Below are 18,218 nucleotides of genomic sequence, written 5' to 3' on the forward strand. Positions count from 1 at the left end.
TGCTTATCTTGGGACCCCACCACCACCACCCCTGGCCCCAGCAGCCGCCACATGACAAACCCCATCTCCAACTCTGCTCTGCCCTGCAGCCCTGGTGCCCCCTCCCCACTTCCAGCCTTTGTTTCCCACCCCTCTCCTCACCCCTGGCCCCCAGCCTGGGTGCAGTCTCTAAGGAAAGCCCTAAATTTAATCCCCATTTTCCTCATCTATTTCCCTGTGCTAGTCTCTACCTTCTTTCTTTCTTTCTTTTTTTTTTTTTTTTGCTTTTTAGGGCCATACCCACAGCATATGGAGGTTCCCAGGCTGGGGTCCAATTGGAGCCGTAGCTGCCAGCCTACACCACAGCCACAGCAACATGGGATCTGAGCCGCATCTTGGACCTACACCACAGCTCACAGCAACGCCAGGTCCTTACCCCACTGAGGGAGGGCCAGGGATCAAACCTGCAACCTCATGGTTCCTAGTCGGATTCGTTTCCCCTGCGCCATGACGGGAACCTCTCTACCCTTATTTCCAAACCCACCATTTCTACCTGCCAATCCTGGGATGAGGCTGGGAAAGAAGGCAAAGAGGGTATATACTAGGTACCCCGACTTTTCTCTTCCTCTCTCTGCTAGCCCCAATTCAAGCAGTAATCACTTGGCAATCCTCCAAGGCAAGACAATAAAGCACCTCAAACACCGTTCAACACCAAACAGCTGATGAATATTAGGTTTTCGTCTTTTTTCTCAGAATGTGAAGTCAGAAGACCCATGGCTACTTCCATCCTGGGCCTCAGTCCCCCGCCTCCCACCTGCCTTAGGCTTCCCCACTTCCCAGATCCAGACCCAGACTGGTTTGCGAAAGTGGGGAGCCCGTTAGAGCTAACAACTCTGTCCACATGTGCCAGCCCAGGACGCCCACCCAGAGGCACCCGGTATCATTTAACAAAACGTATCTGAGCACAACCAGAGCTAGGGGGAGAGGTCGGGCCAATAGCGAAATAAGTGACAGCAGCAACGACAGAGGTGAACGGTGACGAAGACGGCCGTGATGAGCAGGTAGCCTATCAGGGTGAGCCGCAGGGCGGCGCGAGTCTCGGGGTCGGAGAAGGAGGCGGGGTAGCGGCCTCGCTGTGTCACGCCCAGTCGGAACCCAGCGATGCGCTCCCCCTGCCGCCAGCAATAGTAGATGCCCCGGTCTTCCAGCCGAGTGAAGCGGATGTGGAGATGGTTGCCGTGGTCGATGAACACCCTCATGGACCGGTTGACGCCCCGCAGGTACTGCGTGCGGTAGAGGTACTGGCGGTCCTTGTCCCAGGCCACGGCGTGCTCCGGCCGGGCCCCGGGGCAGGAGATGATGAGTCCGTGGCCCAGTCTCTGCTGGTGGAACTGAATGGGGACCTGGGGCAGCCAGGGCCGGCTGCCCACTTTGGACACGTAGTTGAAGATGGCCATCACGCCCTTCTGGATCTTCGTCGTCTCGCAGGGCACCAGGCAGCTCCGCACCAGCAGCTCGGGGGTGTGGTCGCCGACCTTGGCCCGAAGCGGCCTCGGCACGGCCCGGGAGCCACAGGACACCACGTCAGGCAGCGTCCGGCGGTAGCGAGGGGAGAGGTCCGGGCTCTGCAGGTAGCACAGGCCAATGCGCCACTGCTCCCCGCGCACCCCGCAGCGGTCGCAGGGGGTCCACTCCCAGAAGGTGGTGAAGACGTGGAGGCTCCCGTGGTACTCGTCTGCGAAGGGCTCTTGGCCCTGGTCCTTGAAGGTGGCCACCATGCCCTCACCGCTCTGGATGTCCACGTCGTAGGCGTAAAAGTAGTCCCCCTTGCGGGTGCCGCAGAAATACAAGCCCGAGTCCTCGGGCTGGGCCCGGAAGACCAGCAGGCTGAACATGCGGATGCTGAAGCGGACCAGCATGTCGCTGCCCACGCGCACCTGCGCCGCCTCGGTCAGCACCCGTCCATCGAAGTCCGTCAGCACCTTGCTGTGGCTGCTACCCAGGTGCTTCTGATAGTACCAGACGACCGCAGCCACCTCCTCGGGCTTGCAGTGGCAGGGGAGCTCAAAGCTCATGTCGGCCAGGTAAGCTGCATTGTCGAACATCAGGAAAGCCGGGCAGGGCGTCCTCTGAAAAATGTTCTCCTTCTCCACAATTTCAAAGGCCTGGAGACTCCCCCACACACACAGGAGCACAGTGGTGTGGACCGGGTTCATGCCTGCACAAGGGAAGGGTCGGGGTGGGGGGGAGAATGACTGATGGCCTGGGGAGCTTCTAGAAATCACTTCTGGGAGGAGACATCAGCGTGAGGAGAAGATTAAGCAGCCAGGAAAAACAGCAGCCATCTGGAGAGGAAGCCACTGAGGACCGGGCGATTTACTCCCAGTTGCTGTAGGAGATGCGCTTCGAACATACCAGACATGATCTTGAGGGAAACCATTCTAGAACCTGGCCCTCTCTCCCCTTTCTAGAACACTAGCACTCACCCAAGAATGGGTCAGGGGAGGTCAGAATGAGAGGCAAGGCCCCAGACACCAGGACAGGGAAATCTCTGCCTCTCTGCTCCAGGCCCTGTTCCACCCACCTGGTGGAAAGGTCTTCCCTTTGGTTAATCCAGGAGTTGAAAGAAACCTTTTTTTTTGCATTTTAAGGCTGCACCCACGGCTTATGGAGGTTCCCAGGCTAGGGGTCCAATTGGAGCTGTAGCCTCAGCCTACGCCAGAGCCATGGCAACATGGGACCCGAGCCGTGTCTGTGACCTACACCACAGCTCACAGCAATGCCAGATCCTTAGCCCACTGAACGATGCCAGGGATCAAACCCACAGCCTCATGGTTCCTAGTCGAGTTCCTTTCAGCTGCGCCACAACAGGAACTCCATGAAGGAAACCACTTTGCCTGCTCATCTGGACATCTGAAGAAGCCTGGGAGGCTGGCTGGATCTGAGCTGATAGCTTGGGAGTTTCCCAGGCCCAACCTACACGGAACTCGGCCCCTGGGAAAAAATAACTGTACCTCATATGAGGTAGCATTTTATCCTTTCTCTATTAAATGTTTATTCATTCGTTTTCGGTTACACATACTCCTGTTAAGCGCTATGGGAAAAATAAAAATAAAGAGCTATGGAGATCAGTATTTGTTTACCATGGAAGATTAACAATTTGGCTTTTTCCTTTTTTGAGCGGAGGCTGTAACTGGGGGTGCCAGTGTTTGGCTGGGCGCACACCCATCTCTCAGGGTCATGGGCCAGCAACCTGGCAGACTTTAAGGGTGGGAAGCAAAACTCTTTCAACTTCTTGGGCCCTTGACCATCCTGTGGATCTACACAGGTCAGAACATGGAGCCCCAGAGGCTGGAGGAGAAGGGAAGACTCAATTCCTGCTTTTGCTGTGAAAATTCCCAGTCTACAAGGGAACTGGGTGTGGTCCCTTCATTACAGTTCTGCAGAACCCCCAAGGCAACAACCAAAAATTGCCTCCAGTGACCACTGGGGGGGCCTCTGAAGGTAACAGGTCCCATCACTCCACCCGGTACAGCCTTAGCAGCTCTTGTAGGAGACTCTCCTCCTCCCGGAGCCCACCAGGCTGCTCCCCCAGATCCTGCCCCTCCAGGCTGGGGGCACTCATGGCCTGCAGCTTCTGAAACAAGGCTTTGCAGCTCTCTGTCTCGGTATGGCTCATCAGGCTCAGGTTCAAGGTGAAGCGCCCGGTGCCGGCCAGGCTGTGCAGGATCCCCAGCACCACTGACCCGTCAGCCGGCCTCACATGATCAGCTAGCACCACCAGCATCTCCCCTAGGAGTCCAAACCCCACGTCCATCCGGAAGAGGTGGCCCAGCTTTGGACCCCCGAGCCGCAGCAGGGCCTCGTAGCGCTCTGGCCCGGTCGGCAAGTATCGCCGCCAATCACGGTAGAACTCAGCTGAGGTCTCAGGCTGGAAGAGCGTTTTCTCCTGGATCATAAAGGAAGGAAAGAGAGTCCAGAGCTCTTCCAGCTGCTGTATGACCGTAAGAGGGAGGCGGAGTCTGCGGGTTTTCATCTGAGCTCTGGTACCACTCTCTGAGCACTGCCAAGGCTATGGGCCCTGTGGGTCTCATTTTCAGATGAGGGAACTGGGGATGGGAGGGGGAGGGAGGCTCCCAAGGAACCCAGGCTATGATTGGAGATTCTCAGTTGTACCAGGATTTTCCTATTGATGAATGTGGATATAGCCCGGCTCTAGGACAATAAGTCAGTTTACTCTGAGAGGGGGGTAGAGGGGGAGGTAATTGGAAACCTCAGGAGGAGAGAAAGGAACTCAAGATGGGTGTCAGAATCTGACAGGCTGGCTCTCCCTCCCAGCACTGCCAGAGGATCATATACTTTATAGCATGTAACCCAAGGCAGAGCAACCCAAATCTGAGCTGGGAGTGCAAGCCACTAGGCTGATTGAAAGGACCGGCCAAACCCACCTTTCTGACTTGTTCTGCCCTCTTTCAGCCTCGCCACTCACTAGTTACTTTTCTTTCTGGGACTGAAGGCAGAAAACTGCCTCTGTTGGCTTAATGAGATAAATGAGAAAAATGTATGTGTTGTAAGAAGATAGGATTCGAGTTCCCGCTGTGGCACAGTGGGTTAAAGGATCCGGTGTTGCTGCAGCTGTGGCATAGGTAGAAGCTGCAGCTTGGATTCTATGCCTGGCCAGGGAACTTCCATATGCCATGGGTGCTGCCAAAAAAAGAGAAAAAGAAGACAGGATTGGAGATTTAGGGCAGAGGATAAAGCTGGGACCCACCTACCGGAGAGATTTCAGTGGTGTCGTCCTGGGAGGGCCTTCCCTGAACAGCGTGACAATTCCAGGGCACAGTCCTCTTCCCTCCTATCTTGTCCTTCCGCTCCAGTGGCTTTAGATGTGATGCAAGGACAATACCCCTGTGGGCAAAGGACGGAGATTAGGGGAAAGACCCAATGCTGCCTATAGGTGTGAGATGGCTGGATTTTCCATAATATAGGCTGTACCTGCTGGCAAGCCAATATGACAATAGTAACAACAGCAGCAATAGCTGACAACCTTTGAGCACTTCCCAGATGCCAGACATTGTGCTCAGAATCTTCTATGCATCTCTTTTACAGATGAGGAGTAGAGGCTCAGATTAGTAAAATAACTTCCACAAGATCACACAGGTAGTAGAGAGCAGGGCCAGGACAGAGCCCAGAATTGTCTGACTCCAAAGCACATGCTCTTATCTACTATTGTAAATCATTACAGGGGCGCCTGAGAAAAAGGGCATTAAGCCAACCTGAACTCCTCATAGGAAGCCACCCTCTGTTCCACTGCCCGTAACTTGGCAGCGTTCTCTCGTTTGTACTTCTCATCAGCAGTGAGGGCAGCCTGCAGCTCTTTCTCCAGAGCCTTAAAGTCAATAATGTCATTCCTTTCCATGGCCTGTGCCTGCGAAGGCAAAGGGAATGAGTGTCAGCTGAAGGTCAATATCAGGGGTGGGGGTGGGGGGGGTGCATCTGGATTCTTTGCCAGCCCACAAAATGACTCCAAAACACTTTGGATATCGTGTTACTTACCTTGGAGAGTGTGACAAAAGCCTAAAAATCTAGTTCTCTCTTTTACAGAGGGGCATTACATAGTGAGTTTTCGCTTAAGACTTGTCACTGAAAACAGTGTCTTGAATTTCAATTTAGTGCCCTGCCTTAATTTTGTTCTCTGCCTCTAAAAGTATTTTTTAATTGAAGTATAATTGACATACAATGTTATACGAGTTTCAGGTGTACAACATAGTGATTTGATATATACATTGTGAAATGATCACCATGATAAGTCTAATTACCACCTGTCATCATTCAAAGTTATTCCAGGGAGTTCCCTGCTGACTCAGCACGTTAAGGATCCAGCATTTTCACTGCTGTAGATTGAGTGGCCGCTGTGGTGCAGATCTGATCTCTGGCCCAGGAACTTCCGTATGCTTTGGGCTCACTCCCCCCAGAATTGTAATAACTTAATTATTTTTTCGGGGGGTGTGCTGTGCTCACAGCATGCAGAAGTTCCCAGGCCAGGCATTGCACTCACACCACTGCAGTGATTCGAGTCACAGCAGTGACAATGCCAGATCCTTAACCACTAGGCCTCCAGGGAACTCCCAACAATATTATTGACTATATTCCCTATTCTGTGTTATTATGTTCCTATGTCTTATTTTACTCCTGGAAGTTTGTGCCTCTTAACTGCCTTCATCTATTTCGCCTATCCCATTACTCCCCTCCCCTGTGGCAACCACCAGTTTGTTCTCTGTGTCTATAAATGTTTGTTTTGTTTGTTCGTTTGTTTTTTTAGACTTCACATATAAGTGAAATCATACAATATTTTTGTCCGACTTATAATTCCCTGTGGTATCCTATAATCCCTTAGCATAATACCCTCTAAGTGTTGTTGCAAATGGCAATTTTTCATTCTTTTTTTCTAATTTTTCATTTGTTTTTATTCTGTCTCTAAAAATATTTTAGCATTGGTGCTTTGGCTGAGGAAGCATTTATTTGGATTTCAGAATTCAGCCCCTTCCTGCTTCCACATGGGTCATTCCATAGTGAGCTGTGATAGAGCCTCTCACGCCAAAGCAGAACTATTATAACTGATTCCTTTTATATATATTTTTCCCCCTTCATTTGAACCATCTTTATTTGAATTCGATTTTTCTTTTTCTTTTCTTTTCTTTCTTCTTCTTTTTTTTTTTTTTTTTGTCTTTTTAGGGCTGCACCCGCATCATATGGAGGTTCTCGGGCTAAGGGTCGAATAGGAGTTGTAGCCACCAGCCTATGCCACAGCCACAGCAATGCCAGATCCGAGCCACGTCTGCGACCTACACACAGCTCACAGGAAAGCAGATCCTTTAACCCACTGAGCGAGGCCAGGGATCGAACCCGTGTCCTCATGAACACTAGTCAGATTCGTTTCCGCTGAGCTACGATGGGAACTCCCTTATAAATGACTCTTAGGTCCAGGGATAAAATTGTACCCATTGTTAAATGTCTTTAACAAGGAACATACTTTCAACCCAAACCAGATGCAATGGCTGAACAGGAAATCAATTAGATGTGGTAGAAGAGGGGACTCAATGATCCCCATTCCCAAATCCCTCTGTCCAGACCAGGGCTAGAGCACAGGTCCCGGGGTACTTGGGTAACCTCTTTAGTTCTGCCACTGTATTTCTGCAGCCTCCGCGTATCTGAGGTTGATTAATCCGTTCCGTAAGGAGATCACCTATATGGGTTCTAATCTTGACTCTGGCATTTACTTGCTGTGAGACTCCTTTAAACCTCAAACTCCAAAGAATTTAGAGCTTTGAGCTAGATTAGGTGGTGAAGTCATCATCAACAGCCCTAGGGCAGGAAAGCAGATCAACAAGCCCGGAGCCCTCCCCCTCCACCCCAACACAGTAAGCGGAACACCAAGGAGGAGGCTGGGCTGGCCAGGAACTGAACTCAGGTCATCCGGTTCCTGTTCAATCCTGAGCCCTCCCCACTCAGTGAGTAAGTACAATACCTAACCCTCCCGCCCCCTGAACTTCACCCCAGCAGCCCCGGCCTTGGTTTCCATTCTTTCTTTAGGGATCCCAAACCAAAACGGCTCGACGTAGACCACGCCCAGCAGCTGTGGTTGCCCAGCAACTGCTTCAACAGGCCCGCCCACGTGACCTGCTCGAAGGCCCCACGTCAGGGTGGCCCCGGGGCGCCTGATCAGATTCACTCTTCCCTCAGGCCTCGCTTTCTTTGGAGCAGTCTACGCCTCGGTTTGGGGACCCACAACTCTGTCCTGCAAGTTCCTGTATCCGCGGCCGCCATTCCTCCAAGCTGGTTCTCAGGCAGAGGGCTGTCCTCCGTGGCAGAAACGCGACCACTGCGTCTGCGGGGTCCTTCCGGACGGCGGGCGCAGGTGGTGCGGCGGCGTGGGGCGGAAGCAAGGCCTCAGGCGGCAGACTTGGTGTTTTTGGCCCAGCAACGGGAGGTGAGTTGGCCCTGGTCAAAGCGTGGCGAGGTCGCTGCGATGGGATGGGAAATGTCATATCTGGAAGAAACGTTACATGCGGTTTGCCACTTTTACTTTACAAATGGGTGAATTGAGGCGTGGAGCGGGAAAGGGAATGAACTCCCCGCAACACACACGGATTCCGGTTTTCCCTCAGTGTCATCTATTTATAAAACTCCTTCTCTGGCCGTTCTCTCACTGTCCATTCCCCTGTCTCACTCCCTCTTCCATCTGTGCCCTCTTCACCCCTTCTCTACCAAGCTCCCTTGGCCCTTACTCTGTATTCCTTTGAGAAACTTGGAATGTAGCGGGAAGCTGCAGTGAAGTTTAGTACCGAAGCTCACTAGTTTTGTGCAACTGTGAGCAAGCCAACTATCTTCTCTTTGCTTGTTGGAGCCATTCATTTAGTCTTTCAACAAATATTTACTGAGGTTCTGTTTTGTGCCGGACACCTCTCTAAGTGAAAAAAACAAAAAACAAATCCAAAGTTTTTGCTTAAGCTGTATTTGGAGAGATGACATAAATACATGAACAGATATGTGTTAGCTAATGGTAAACATTAATAAAAACAATAAAACAGTGAAAGCGAGGATTGCAGAGTGTGTGTATGGGGAGCTTTTTTTTTTTTTTTTTTTTACAGTGACAAGGGAAGGGTTCTCAGAGGTGACATTTTAGTAGAGACAGTGAGATGAAGAAACAACTAACTATGCATGTCCAAGGGAAGGGCATTTCAAAAGAGAATAGTAAGTGCAGTGGTCCTGAAGCAGAAATAAGGTCATTTCATAGGTGTTTTGGGAGAATGAAATGAGCAAGGATGTGATAGTTCTTTGGAGCTAAAAAGAATCTTTATGCATATGAAACTTTCTGTAATAATTTCATTTAATTACTAGTGCTTGGAGTTCTTAATTCTTTATTTTATCCACAGTCAGCTCTCAGTAGGGGGCACTGAGGGAGGTGGAGGGATTAACCTCATGCAAGAAATATCAATATCTTAAAATTAAACATATCATTCAGTTAACCTTTATCCAGTTCCTACTTATGTGAGGTGCTGTTTTGGGGATTGGTAGTGGGCACAAAGAACACGGAATTCCTATATTCAAGAATGGCCAGGAGTTCCCGTCATGGTGAAGTGGAAACAAATCCGAACAGGAACCATGAGGTTGCGGGTTCGAACCCTGGCCTCACCCAGTGGGTTAAGGATCCAGCGTTACTGTGAGCTGTGGTGTAGATTGCAGATGTGGCTCGGGTCCTGCATTACTGTGACTGTGGTGTAGGCCGATGGCTACAGTGCTGATTAGACCCCTAACCTGGGAACCTCCATATGCTGTGGGTGCAGGCCTAAAAGGACAAAAGACAAAAAAATTAAAATTAAAAAAAAAATGGCCAAAAAACAATGCCAGCTGACATTTATTGTGCCTAGTCAAATGTGACAAATTCTTTACACAGACTATTTTATTTAACTCTCATAACCCCTAATGCAATGAGGATTAATCGGTTCGTTTTTCCAAATGAGGACTCAAGCTTGGAGAGGTGACTAACTTACCTGAAGTGACATAGTTATTAAGTGACAGTTTGGATTCATATCTGGAGTCTTCCACCTCCGGAGCCCTTCCCATTAATCCATGCTTTGGTCTATTGTTTATTACTTGTAAGCTGTTGAGTTGTTAGAGTAATTGGTAAGTTAACTACCATTCAGGACAGAATTAAAGGCTGAGAAGGACACAAAAGAAGAAATAAGCAGTATAGGAGAATAAGAAATTGAGGCTGTAGGAAGGCTTGAAAGAGGCATTTGAACTTTGAAAAGAATCTCAATAATTGAAGTAGAGACAACCCCACAATACTTAGTAATTACAAAGAGAAAATAAGTAATTTTACAGTGGAAAGGCCTAGTAGACACCACTGCAATCAAGGGATTAAGTTAGCATCACCATCAATGGGACAAATCAAAATCATGTGCCACCTGATAGGAAATGCTCTTAACACAGCATCATTTCTATGATGTTCCTGCCCAAAATGCATAACCTAAATCTAACCATGCTGAAACATCAGACAAAGCCAAATTATGGGACGTTCTACAAACTCACTAGCCTATAATCTTCAAAAGTGTCCAATCACAGAAATCAAGGAAAGAGTGAGGAACTGTTCCAGACTGAAAGACACTAAAGGAGTTCCCTGGTGGTGCAGTGGGTTAAGGATCTGGCATTGTCACTGCTGTGGTGTGGGTTCAATCCCTGGCCTGGGAACTTCTGCATACCACAGGCAAGGCCAAAAAAAGAAAAAAAGACAGACACTAAAGACACATCAGCTAAACACAAACATGGACTCTGGATTGGATCCTTTGCTGTCCAGGACTCTGTTGGAACAGTTTGTGAAGCTTGAATGGGGGCCTGTGGATTAGGTGGCAGTAATGTGTCAATATAAATTTTCTGATATTGGTGATTATATCGTGGTTATGTAGGAGAATGTCCTTGTTTGTAGGAATCACACACGCTAAAGCAAGGGTTAGGCAAACTTTTGCTGTTAAGGACCAGCTAGTAAATGTTTTAGGCTTTGTGGGCCATATGGTCTCAGTGACAGCTACTCAACTCTGCTGTTAGAGTGTGAGAGCAGCCACAGCCAATATAAAAGAATGAGCATGGCTGTGTTCCAACGAAGCTGTTTTTATAGACCCAAGATGGGAATTTCATATAACTAATTTTTGTGTATCATGAAATATTGCTCTTTGGAATTTTTTTTCCAATCGCTTAGAAATATGAAAAACATCTTACCTTTGGGGCTGTATAGAAACAGTTGGCAGGCCAGATTTGGCCACAGGTTGTAGTTTGTCAGCTCCTGCCCTGAAGTTTTGGGCAGTGATGAGACATTGTGTCAGCAACTTATTCTCAAATAATTTAGGAAAAAGAAACTTACTGGTGCTCTTTTTGTGACTTTCTGGTATTATTTTTAAATTATTTATTTAATTTTTTTTTAGTATTGAAAAAAAGAATTGGGAGAAAAGTGTGTAGAAAGGGCCAGTGAGTACCGAGAGGAGGTGAATGTGCAGGACTTGGGAAGAGGAGTCTGGTTGACGTCACTGCAGAGGAGATTTGTGTGACGGGATGTGGTCAACCATCGGCTCGGGTGGAGGCCTTGATCACCTTGCCAGCATCTAACTTCTCTTTTTGAATTTTAGCATCATGGATACTGACTTATATGATGAGTTTGGGAATTATATTGGACCAGAGCTTGATTCTGATGAAGATGATGATGAATTGGGCAGAGAGACCAAAGATCTTGATGAGGTAAAACAAATAAATAACTTTTTCCAGTTCTCTCTTTTTCAAAAAAGCAACAAAGTAAAAAAAAAAAAGAAAAAGTAATAAAGTAATGAATCCTCTGTGCTCACAGAATACCCTGTGTATAGCTCTAACGTTGCCCTTTTTATCATTATTATGACTTACTCGGGTCTTACACCGCCCCAAGAAAGCTTGGCTACTGAAGTTCCAAAGGAGAACATAAGGTAATCTCATTGGTAAGGTGGTTTTATACTCTTGAGCTCTAGTTCATCTGGTAGTTGTCCTTTGTCCATTTGTTTGAAGTGCCTTTTGGCAGTCATGAATAATTCCAACTTATCAAAGGTAGTCAACTTTTTCAAATGCCACTGCCCTGGAAACTCCCTCATGAACTGGGGTTTTGAAAGATACATGGAAGCAATAGAAAAGGGAGGCATAGATTTCTATGACTCTTCTTAGGAGAGTTATGGGGGATGAAGTTCTGAATGGTCTGAGGCTTACAAAAGATGCCAAATAAGGCTTTTGTGTTTTAACAGTTTTTTAGAACAAGATGAGGAAGAAGTAGATAGGCCCACTGCTCATTAGTGGAGGCTTGATATTAATGAAAGAGCAGGAAAGGAGGACAGAAGTCCTGGCTGCCGTTTGTCTTCTCCACCTGAGAAAATATCCTTCAAGCTAGAAAAAATAGAGTAGACACTGGAAAAAGAAAAGTGAAGCCATACAGGTGAGGTGAAAAGGGAGTAGCTGGTACCTTTAGATGCATTCCAATCTCTGGGCCAGATGAATTACATCGTGGGTGGGAGGGCGAGGGAGACCTTGCAGGGAGGTAAGCTGAGAACTACCGAGGTCATCTTTAAGCAAATGGGGAGTGGCCATGGTGGTAGATAGTGGTTCAGGCAACTCGTCCTACTTTTCAAAGGTGGAGATAAGCCGCTGCATTCTGCATTATTTGGAGATAAGCCAAAAACTGGTACATGTAATATGCACCCGTAGTAAAAATCATGGAAGGAATTGCAGAGCAGATGACTGTTGCACACTTAGGAAGCTAGTACAAGGGGGTTTTTTGTTTGTTTTGTGGGGTTTGTTTTTGTTTTTGTTTTTTTCTTTCCCGGCTGCTCCTGTGGTATTTGGAGTTCCCAGTCCAGGAATCGAATCCCGGCTGCAGCTGTGACATATACCACAGCTGCAGCAACCCCAGATCCTTAGCCCCTGGCGCTGGGCTGGGTATCGAACTGGCACCTCCACAGAGACAGGCTGGATCGTTAACCCACTGCACCACAGCAGGAACTCCACTAGTATGAGTTTTATAAAAATAAACTTCTCTTGGAGTTCTCTGGTGGCTCAGCAGGTTAAGGATCTGGTATTGTCTTTCTGTGGCTTGGGTTCAATACTTGGCCTAGAAACTTCTGCATGCCACAGGTCCAGGCAAAACAAAGAAACAAAAAATAAATTTCTCTTGATTCAGTTACTAGCTTGAGATATTAAGCTAGATATAGGTCGTGGGTATGTATGCTGTGGATATTATGTCTCTTGATTTGGACAGGGCGTTTGAAGTATTTTTTTTTAATAAACCAATTTTTTTCTCTTTAAGATACTATTTTAAAGAGATTTTTTTTCATTGCACAAGTAATTCATGAATCCAGTTTCATGCAGACCAAATAGAAAGTCTTCTTTGGTCCTCATTTCATATCAGGGCCCTTCCCAAGGTTACCACTGTAATTCATGATGTCCTTGTGGAAAGAAAATGGGCTGAGTCACAGTATGATTGGGAGAGGTCCCAGCCAACTGAACAGTGGGACCCAAAGAGTGTTGATTACTGGATCACCGCCAGAGTTCTTGTGACATGCCCCAAGCATCTGTGCATGCTTGGTCCCATCCTTTCCAACCTTTTTATCAATGACTTAGGTGAAACTAGAGAAGAGAGATTTATAAACTTTGCACATGACATAAACTGTTACATTGCATAACGGAATCTAAATTCAGAGTGATCTCAACAAACTTGAATTCTGGGTTAAATAAAGTCCAAGCATTCATTCATTAAATATTTATAGAGCACTTAACTACTTGCAAGAGATGTGGTGCAGAAAAGAGCCAAGGCGCTATCCCTGCTCTCCAGGAACCTGCTGCTTGGCAGGGGACATGCAGTGCAGAGATGCTTATAATCCGAAACAGGGAAGGACAAGCACCAGTTAAGTGATCCTAACTTGTATCTATAGTAATACATGATCATGAAAGGAGGGATCATTCCTGGCTGAAATGACCAAGAAATATATCTGAGGAAGTGGACCTGAAGAAAGGGTAGGCATCTGTAGAGTCAGAAAGTAGAGTGATTAGTGATTGCCCAGGTTGGGGGCAGGAATTGGGGGGTAATGGCTAAAGGGTACAGGAGTTGGGGGGGAGATCAAAATGTTCTAAATTTGATTGTAGTGATGATTGCACAACCCTGAGTATACTAAAAACCGTTAAACAGGGCACTTAAAATGGGTGAATTGTGTGGAGTGTGACATATCTCACTAATGCTGTTTGCAACAACAAAAATTTTAAAAAGAAAGAAATGGTTAAGTAATGTGTGAATGTTTTCACCTCGGTCCAGAGGGTTGAGTTAATGATATTCTAGTTCCACAGTATTATTGCTTATGGAAGGCTCTGCCCTTATTTATTTAACTCACTAATTTCTTTTCTATCTTATGCTCATACTCGTAACCACAGTCATTCTAATGTATGTGTGTTCTTTGTTTGTATGAGTTGCAAAAAACATGTATAGTTGCACTGTATGCATGTGGGTTTTTTAATTAATTAATTTATTTTTTATTAAAGTATAGTTGATTTACAGTGTGTGCCAATTTCTGCTATACAGCAAAGTGACGTAGTCATACATGTATGTATACATTCCCTTTCTTTTTTTTTTAAATAGCAAATTTATTACATTTTAATTTCAGAATATTTTCCTAGCTCTTGTATTTTATTTTATTTTATTTTATTTATTTATTTATTTTGTCTTTTTGCTATTTCTTGGGCCGCTCCCGAGGCATATGGAGGTTCCCAGGCTAGGGGTCGAATCGGAGCTGTAGCCACCGGCCTACGCCAGAGCCACAGCAACGCGGGATCCGAGCCGCGTCTGCAACCTACACCACAGCTCACGGCAACGCCGGATCGTTAACCCACTGAGCAAGGGCAGGGACCGAACCCGCAACCTCATGGTTCCTAGTCGGATTCGTTAACCACTGCGCCACGACGGGAACTCCCCCTTTCTTATATTACCTTGCATCGTGGTCTGTTCCAAGAGACTGGTTATAGTTCCCTGTGCTGTACCTTGCTTATCCATTCTAAATGTAATAGTTTGCATCTACTAACCCCAAACTCCCAGTTCATCCCACTCTCCCTCCCTCCCCTTAGCAACCACAAGACTCTTCTCTATGTCTTTGAGTCTATGTAATTTTAATTCAAGTAAATGGTATCTTATTACCTGTTATCATTCTGTTTTTTACTTTTGCCCTCAGCCTTGTGGTGAGTGATGCATTTTTAACATCCATCCACACTTGGGTATGTCCAGTTTGTGGCATTCAGTTGCTGCCCAGTTCTCCCTGGTGTGCATTACTATTACTCTCTTAGTGAAGGGCCCCAGGTTACCTGCCACCAGCCTTTCCTCCCCACCGATAATACTGCATTGAATATTCTCAGATATATCCCTTCATGCACCGTGTGAACATTTCCTTGGGTTATTTCTCCAAAAGCAGGGTTGCTGATGATCAGAGCATATATATACTTAATGTGTTGATGCTGTCAAATTAGTCTTCAGCACGGCTGTACTAGTTCCTACTTTTTGCAGCAGATTACGAATTCCTGTGGCCTCCTACTCCGCATCGGGTCCATAGATTTTTAAAAACACTTTTTAGCAAGGTGTGTAACAGTCAAGAGATGAATAGGATTTTCATAATGGAGACAGGGAAGAAGAAAGGACCTTCTAGAAAGGACTGGAGTGAGCAGGGACCCAGGGGTTGTGTGTTAAGAGGAAATGATTTCTCCTCCTAATGGTCGAAGCACAGTCCCTGGAAGGGACAGCTGTGGGTGTGAAACAGGAGGAGGGGCCAGACTCTGGAAAGCCTAGAATGGAGAACTGGGAGTGACATGACCAAAGCAGGATGCTGGGATCCTTCCTTCAGTGAAGGGAGGTTTGGGAGGCGTGGAGACCAGCCAGAAGTTCGTCACAGTGGAAGGATATAGATTGGGGCCATTGTTTGAGTGATGGGAGCTGGGATAACTAGATGAAGGCTGGTTATTAACGGGAAAGGAAATGAGAAAAAGATGCTTGTTTGGTTTTATTTTAGACTTGTCAAGTTTGAGCTGCTGTCAGGACACTCAGAAATAATTACAGGTAGTTGAAAATTATTACATAAAATCCTATAATTGGATTTAGAATGCATTCAGTGGTGTAGAACGAAGAGAGCTAGCTTGATAGCTGTCTGGAAGCCACCAGCAGTAGGATGTATATGGCCGCTAAAAGAGCTAAGATAGTCTTGAGTCCCTTAATAGAAGTAGAGTGTAGAGCTGGAAGGAGGTAGCCAGTCGGCTCACCACTGGAGAGTTTTATGTTCATAAGAAAGAAGTTGACGTGCTGGAATTTGGGTGAAATTACCCCCCTCTCTGCATCTGTGACATATGCCTTCCCTCCTGTTCTTACGGATATTTGTTCTTATTTCTATCTAATAGAAACTGGATCCCGTCCCTTCTCATTTTTTAAGATTGAAGTTGTGTTGATTTACACACTCTGTTAGTTTTGGGTGTACAGCAAAGTGCTTCAGTTATATATATTTTTTCAAATTATTTTTCATTTATAGGTTATTACAGGATACTGAATATGTATAGTTTTCTCTGCTGAATGGTAAATCTTCCTTGCTTATCTCTTTAATGTATGGCACTTTGTATCTGTTAATCCCATACTCCTGATTTATCCTATCCCTTCCTCCCTTTCCCCTTTGGTAACCTCGTTTGTTTTGTTTTTTCTTTTTTATGGCTGCACCTGTGGTATATGGAGGTTCCCAGGCTAGGGGTCGAATCAGAGCTGTAGCCGCCTGCCTACGCCACAGCAGCTCGGAATCCGAGCCGCATCTGTGACTTACACCACAGTTCACAGCAGCGCCGGATCCTTCTGTTTTTTCCACCCCTTCTCATTTACTGAGGACACAAACATGAATAGCCCTTAAAGAATTCCCATCTTAATAAAAAATTTTTTTTAAAAAGAACTCCCATCTTGTAGGATTCCTAATGTGTGAGGAATAGGGCAGTGTCCAGAGAAGTGCCTGGCACAGGGTAGGTGCTTGTTAAATATCTGTTGAATGGGAGTTCCCATCGTGGCCCAGTGGAAATGAATCCTACTAGGAACCATGAGATTGCGGGATCGATCCCTGGCCTTGCTCAGTGGGTTAAGGATCCAGTGTTGCTGTGAGCTATGGTGTCAGCTGCAGATCTGGTGGCTCTGATCTGTCTGATGTGGCTGTGGCAGAGGCCGGAGGCTACAGCTCCTATTCTACCCCAAGCCTGGGAGCCTCCATATGCCATGAGTGCGGCCCTAAAAAGCAAAAAAAAAAAAAAAAAAAATTGTTGAATGAACGGCGGACTATAAGCCACATGACCTCTCATCTAACTCCAACATGTGTTGTGCTGTTATGTGCTACTACCCCTGAGAGTGTGAGTTGTGAAGGCATTTCTGCAGGGTAGGGATGCACATCAAAACCTTGAGGTATGTGTACTCTTTGGCCCAGCAATTTTTTGGGTTTTTTTTTTTTTTTTTTTTTTAGTTTTTGTTTGTTTGTTTCACTTTTTTTTAGGGCTGCCCCCATGGCATATGGGAGGTTCCCAGACTAGGGGTCCAATCAGAGCTATAGCTGCCAGCTATGCCAGAGCCACAGCAGCACCAGATCTAAGCCGTGTCTGCAGCTCACAGCAGTGTCGGATCCTTAACCCACTGAGTGAGGCCAGGGATCAAACCTGCAATCTCATGGTTCCTAATCGGATTCGTTTCTGCTGGGAACTCCTGGCCCATGAGTTTTACTTCTGGGATTTATCCTGAAGAAATGATGAGAGATGTTTACAGAGATATGTGTATGAAAAGTAGTTGATTGCAGTGATGTTTACAGTGCTAGAAATTAGAAACCACCTCTAATGTTAAAAAATAGGGGATTGACAAAAAAAAAAAAAAAGGAGTTCCCGTCGTGGCGCAGTGGTTAACGAATCCGACTAGGAACCATGAGGTTGCGGGTTCGGTCCCTGCCCTTGCTCAGTGGGTTCACGATCCGGCGTTGCCGTGAGCTGTGGTGTAGGTTGCAGACGCGGCTCAGATCCTGCGTTGCTGTGGCTCTGGCGTAGGCCGGTGGCTACAGCTCCGATTCGACCCCTAGCCTGGGAACCTCCATATGCCGCGGGAGCAGCCCAAGAAATAGCAGTAACAACAACAACAACAACAACAAAAGACAAAAGACAAAAAAAAAAATAGGGGATTGGTCAGAGTTCCCACTGTGGCACAGTGTGCTAAGGATCCAACATTGCCACAGCTGTGGCATAGGTCACTGCATCAGTGGGTTCATTCCTGGCCTGAGAACTTCCGTGTGCTGTGGATACAGCCAAAAAGAAAGAAGGAAAGAAAAAATAGGGTATTGGTTAAATAAGTTAGTGTATGTGATGGACCACAGTCATCAAAAGTAGAAGGTGTAATATATGTGTTATTGGAGTCCCATTGTGGCTCAGTGGTAATGAATCTGACTAGTATCCATGAGGAGGCAGGTTTGATCCCTGGCCTCGCTCAGTGGGTGAAGGATCTGGCATTGCCATGAGCTGTGGTGCAGGTCGCAGATAAGGCTTGGTTGGATTTGGCATTGCTGTGGCTGTGGCGTAGGCTGGCAGCTACAGCTCCAATTTGACCCCTAGCCTGGGAACTTCCATATGCCACAGGTGCAGCC

The 18,218-nt window shown here is 46.9% G+C and overlaps 3 protein-coding genes across 3 annotated transcripts in view; 1 reads left to right on the plus strand and 2 right to left on the minus strand.

Annotated features, from left to right (window-relative positions):
* Positions 1–760: 760 nt before the first annotated feature.
* Positions 761–2,616, minus strand: FAM187A (family with sequence similarity 187 member A). The gene has a single exon (XM_047756870.1). The coding sequence runs from the start codon at positions 2,193–2,195 to the stop codon at positions 954–956; it is 1,242 nt and encodes a 413-aa protein (XP_047612826.1). The 5' UTR covers positions 2,196–2,616; the 3' UTR covers positions 761–953.
* A 393-nt stretch (positions 2,617–3,009) lies between these two features.
* On the minus strand, positions 3,010–7,614 carry CCDC103 (coiled-coil domain containing 103). The gene is made up of 4 exons (XM_047756871.1): positions 7,535–7,614; positions 5,256–5,407; positions 4,755–4,887; positions 3,010–3,928 (listed from the first exon to the last, which is right to left on the minus strand). The coding sequence occupies exons 1-4, from the start codon at positions 7,559–7,561 to the stop codon at positions 3,497–3,499; spliced, it is 744 nt and encodes a 247-aa protein (XP_047612827.1). The 5' UTR covers positions 7,562–7,614; the 3' UTR covers positions 3,010–3,496.
* A 152-nt stretch (positions 7,615–7,766) lies between these two features.
* Positions 7,767–18,218, plus strand: part of EFTUD2 (elongation factor Tu GTP binding domain containing 2) — a 40,503-nt gene continuing 30,051 nt past the window's right edge. The window contains exons 1-2 of the mRNA XM_047756869.1: positions 7,767–7,969; positions 11,163–11,271. Of these exons, the coding sequence (XP_047612825.1) occupies positions 11,167–11,271 (105 nt within the window). The 5' untranslated portion in view covers positions 7,767–7,969; positions 11,163–11,166. The remainder of the gene's footprint in view (positions 7,970–11,162; positions 11,272–18,218) is intronic.

The sequence above is a fragment of the Phacochoerus africanus genome, chromosome 14, assembly GCF_016906955.1.
Source record: "Phacochoerus africanus isolate WHEZ1 chromosome 14, ROS_Pafr_v1, whole genome shotgun sequence".
NCBI lineage: Eukaryota > Metazoa > Chordata > Mammalia > Artiodactyla > Suidae > Phacochoerus > Phacochoerus africanus.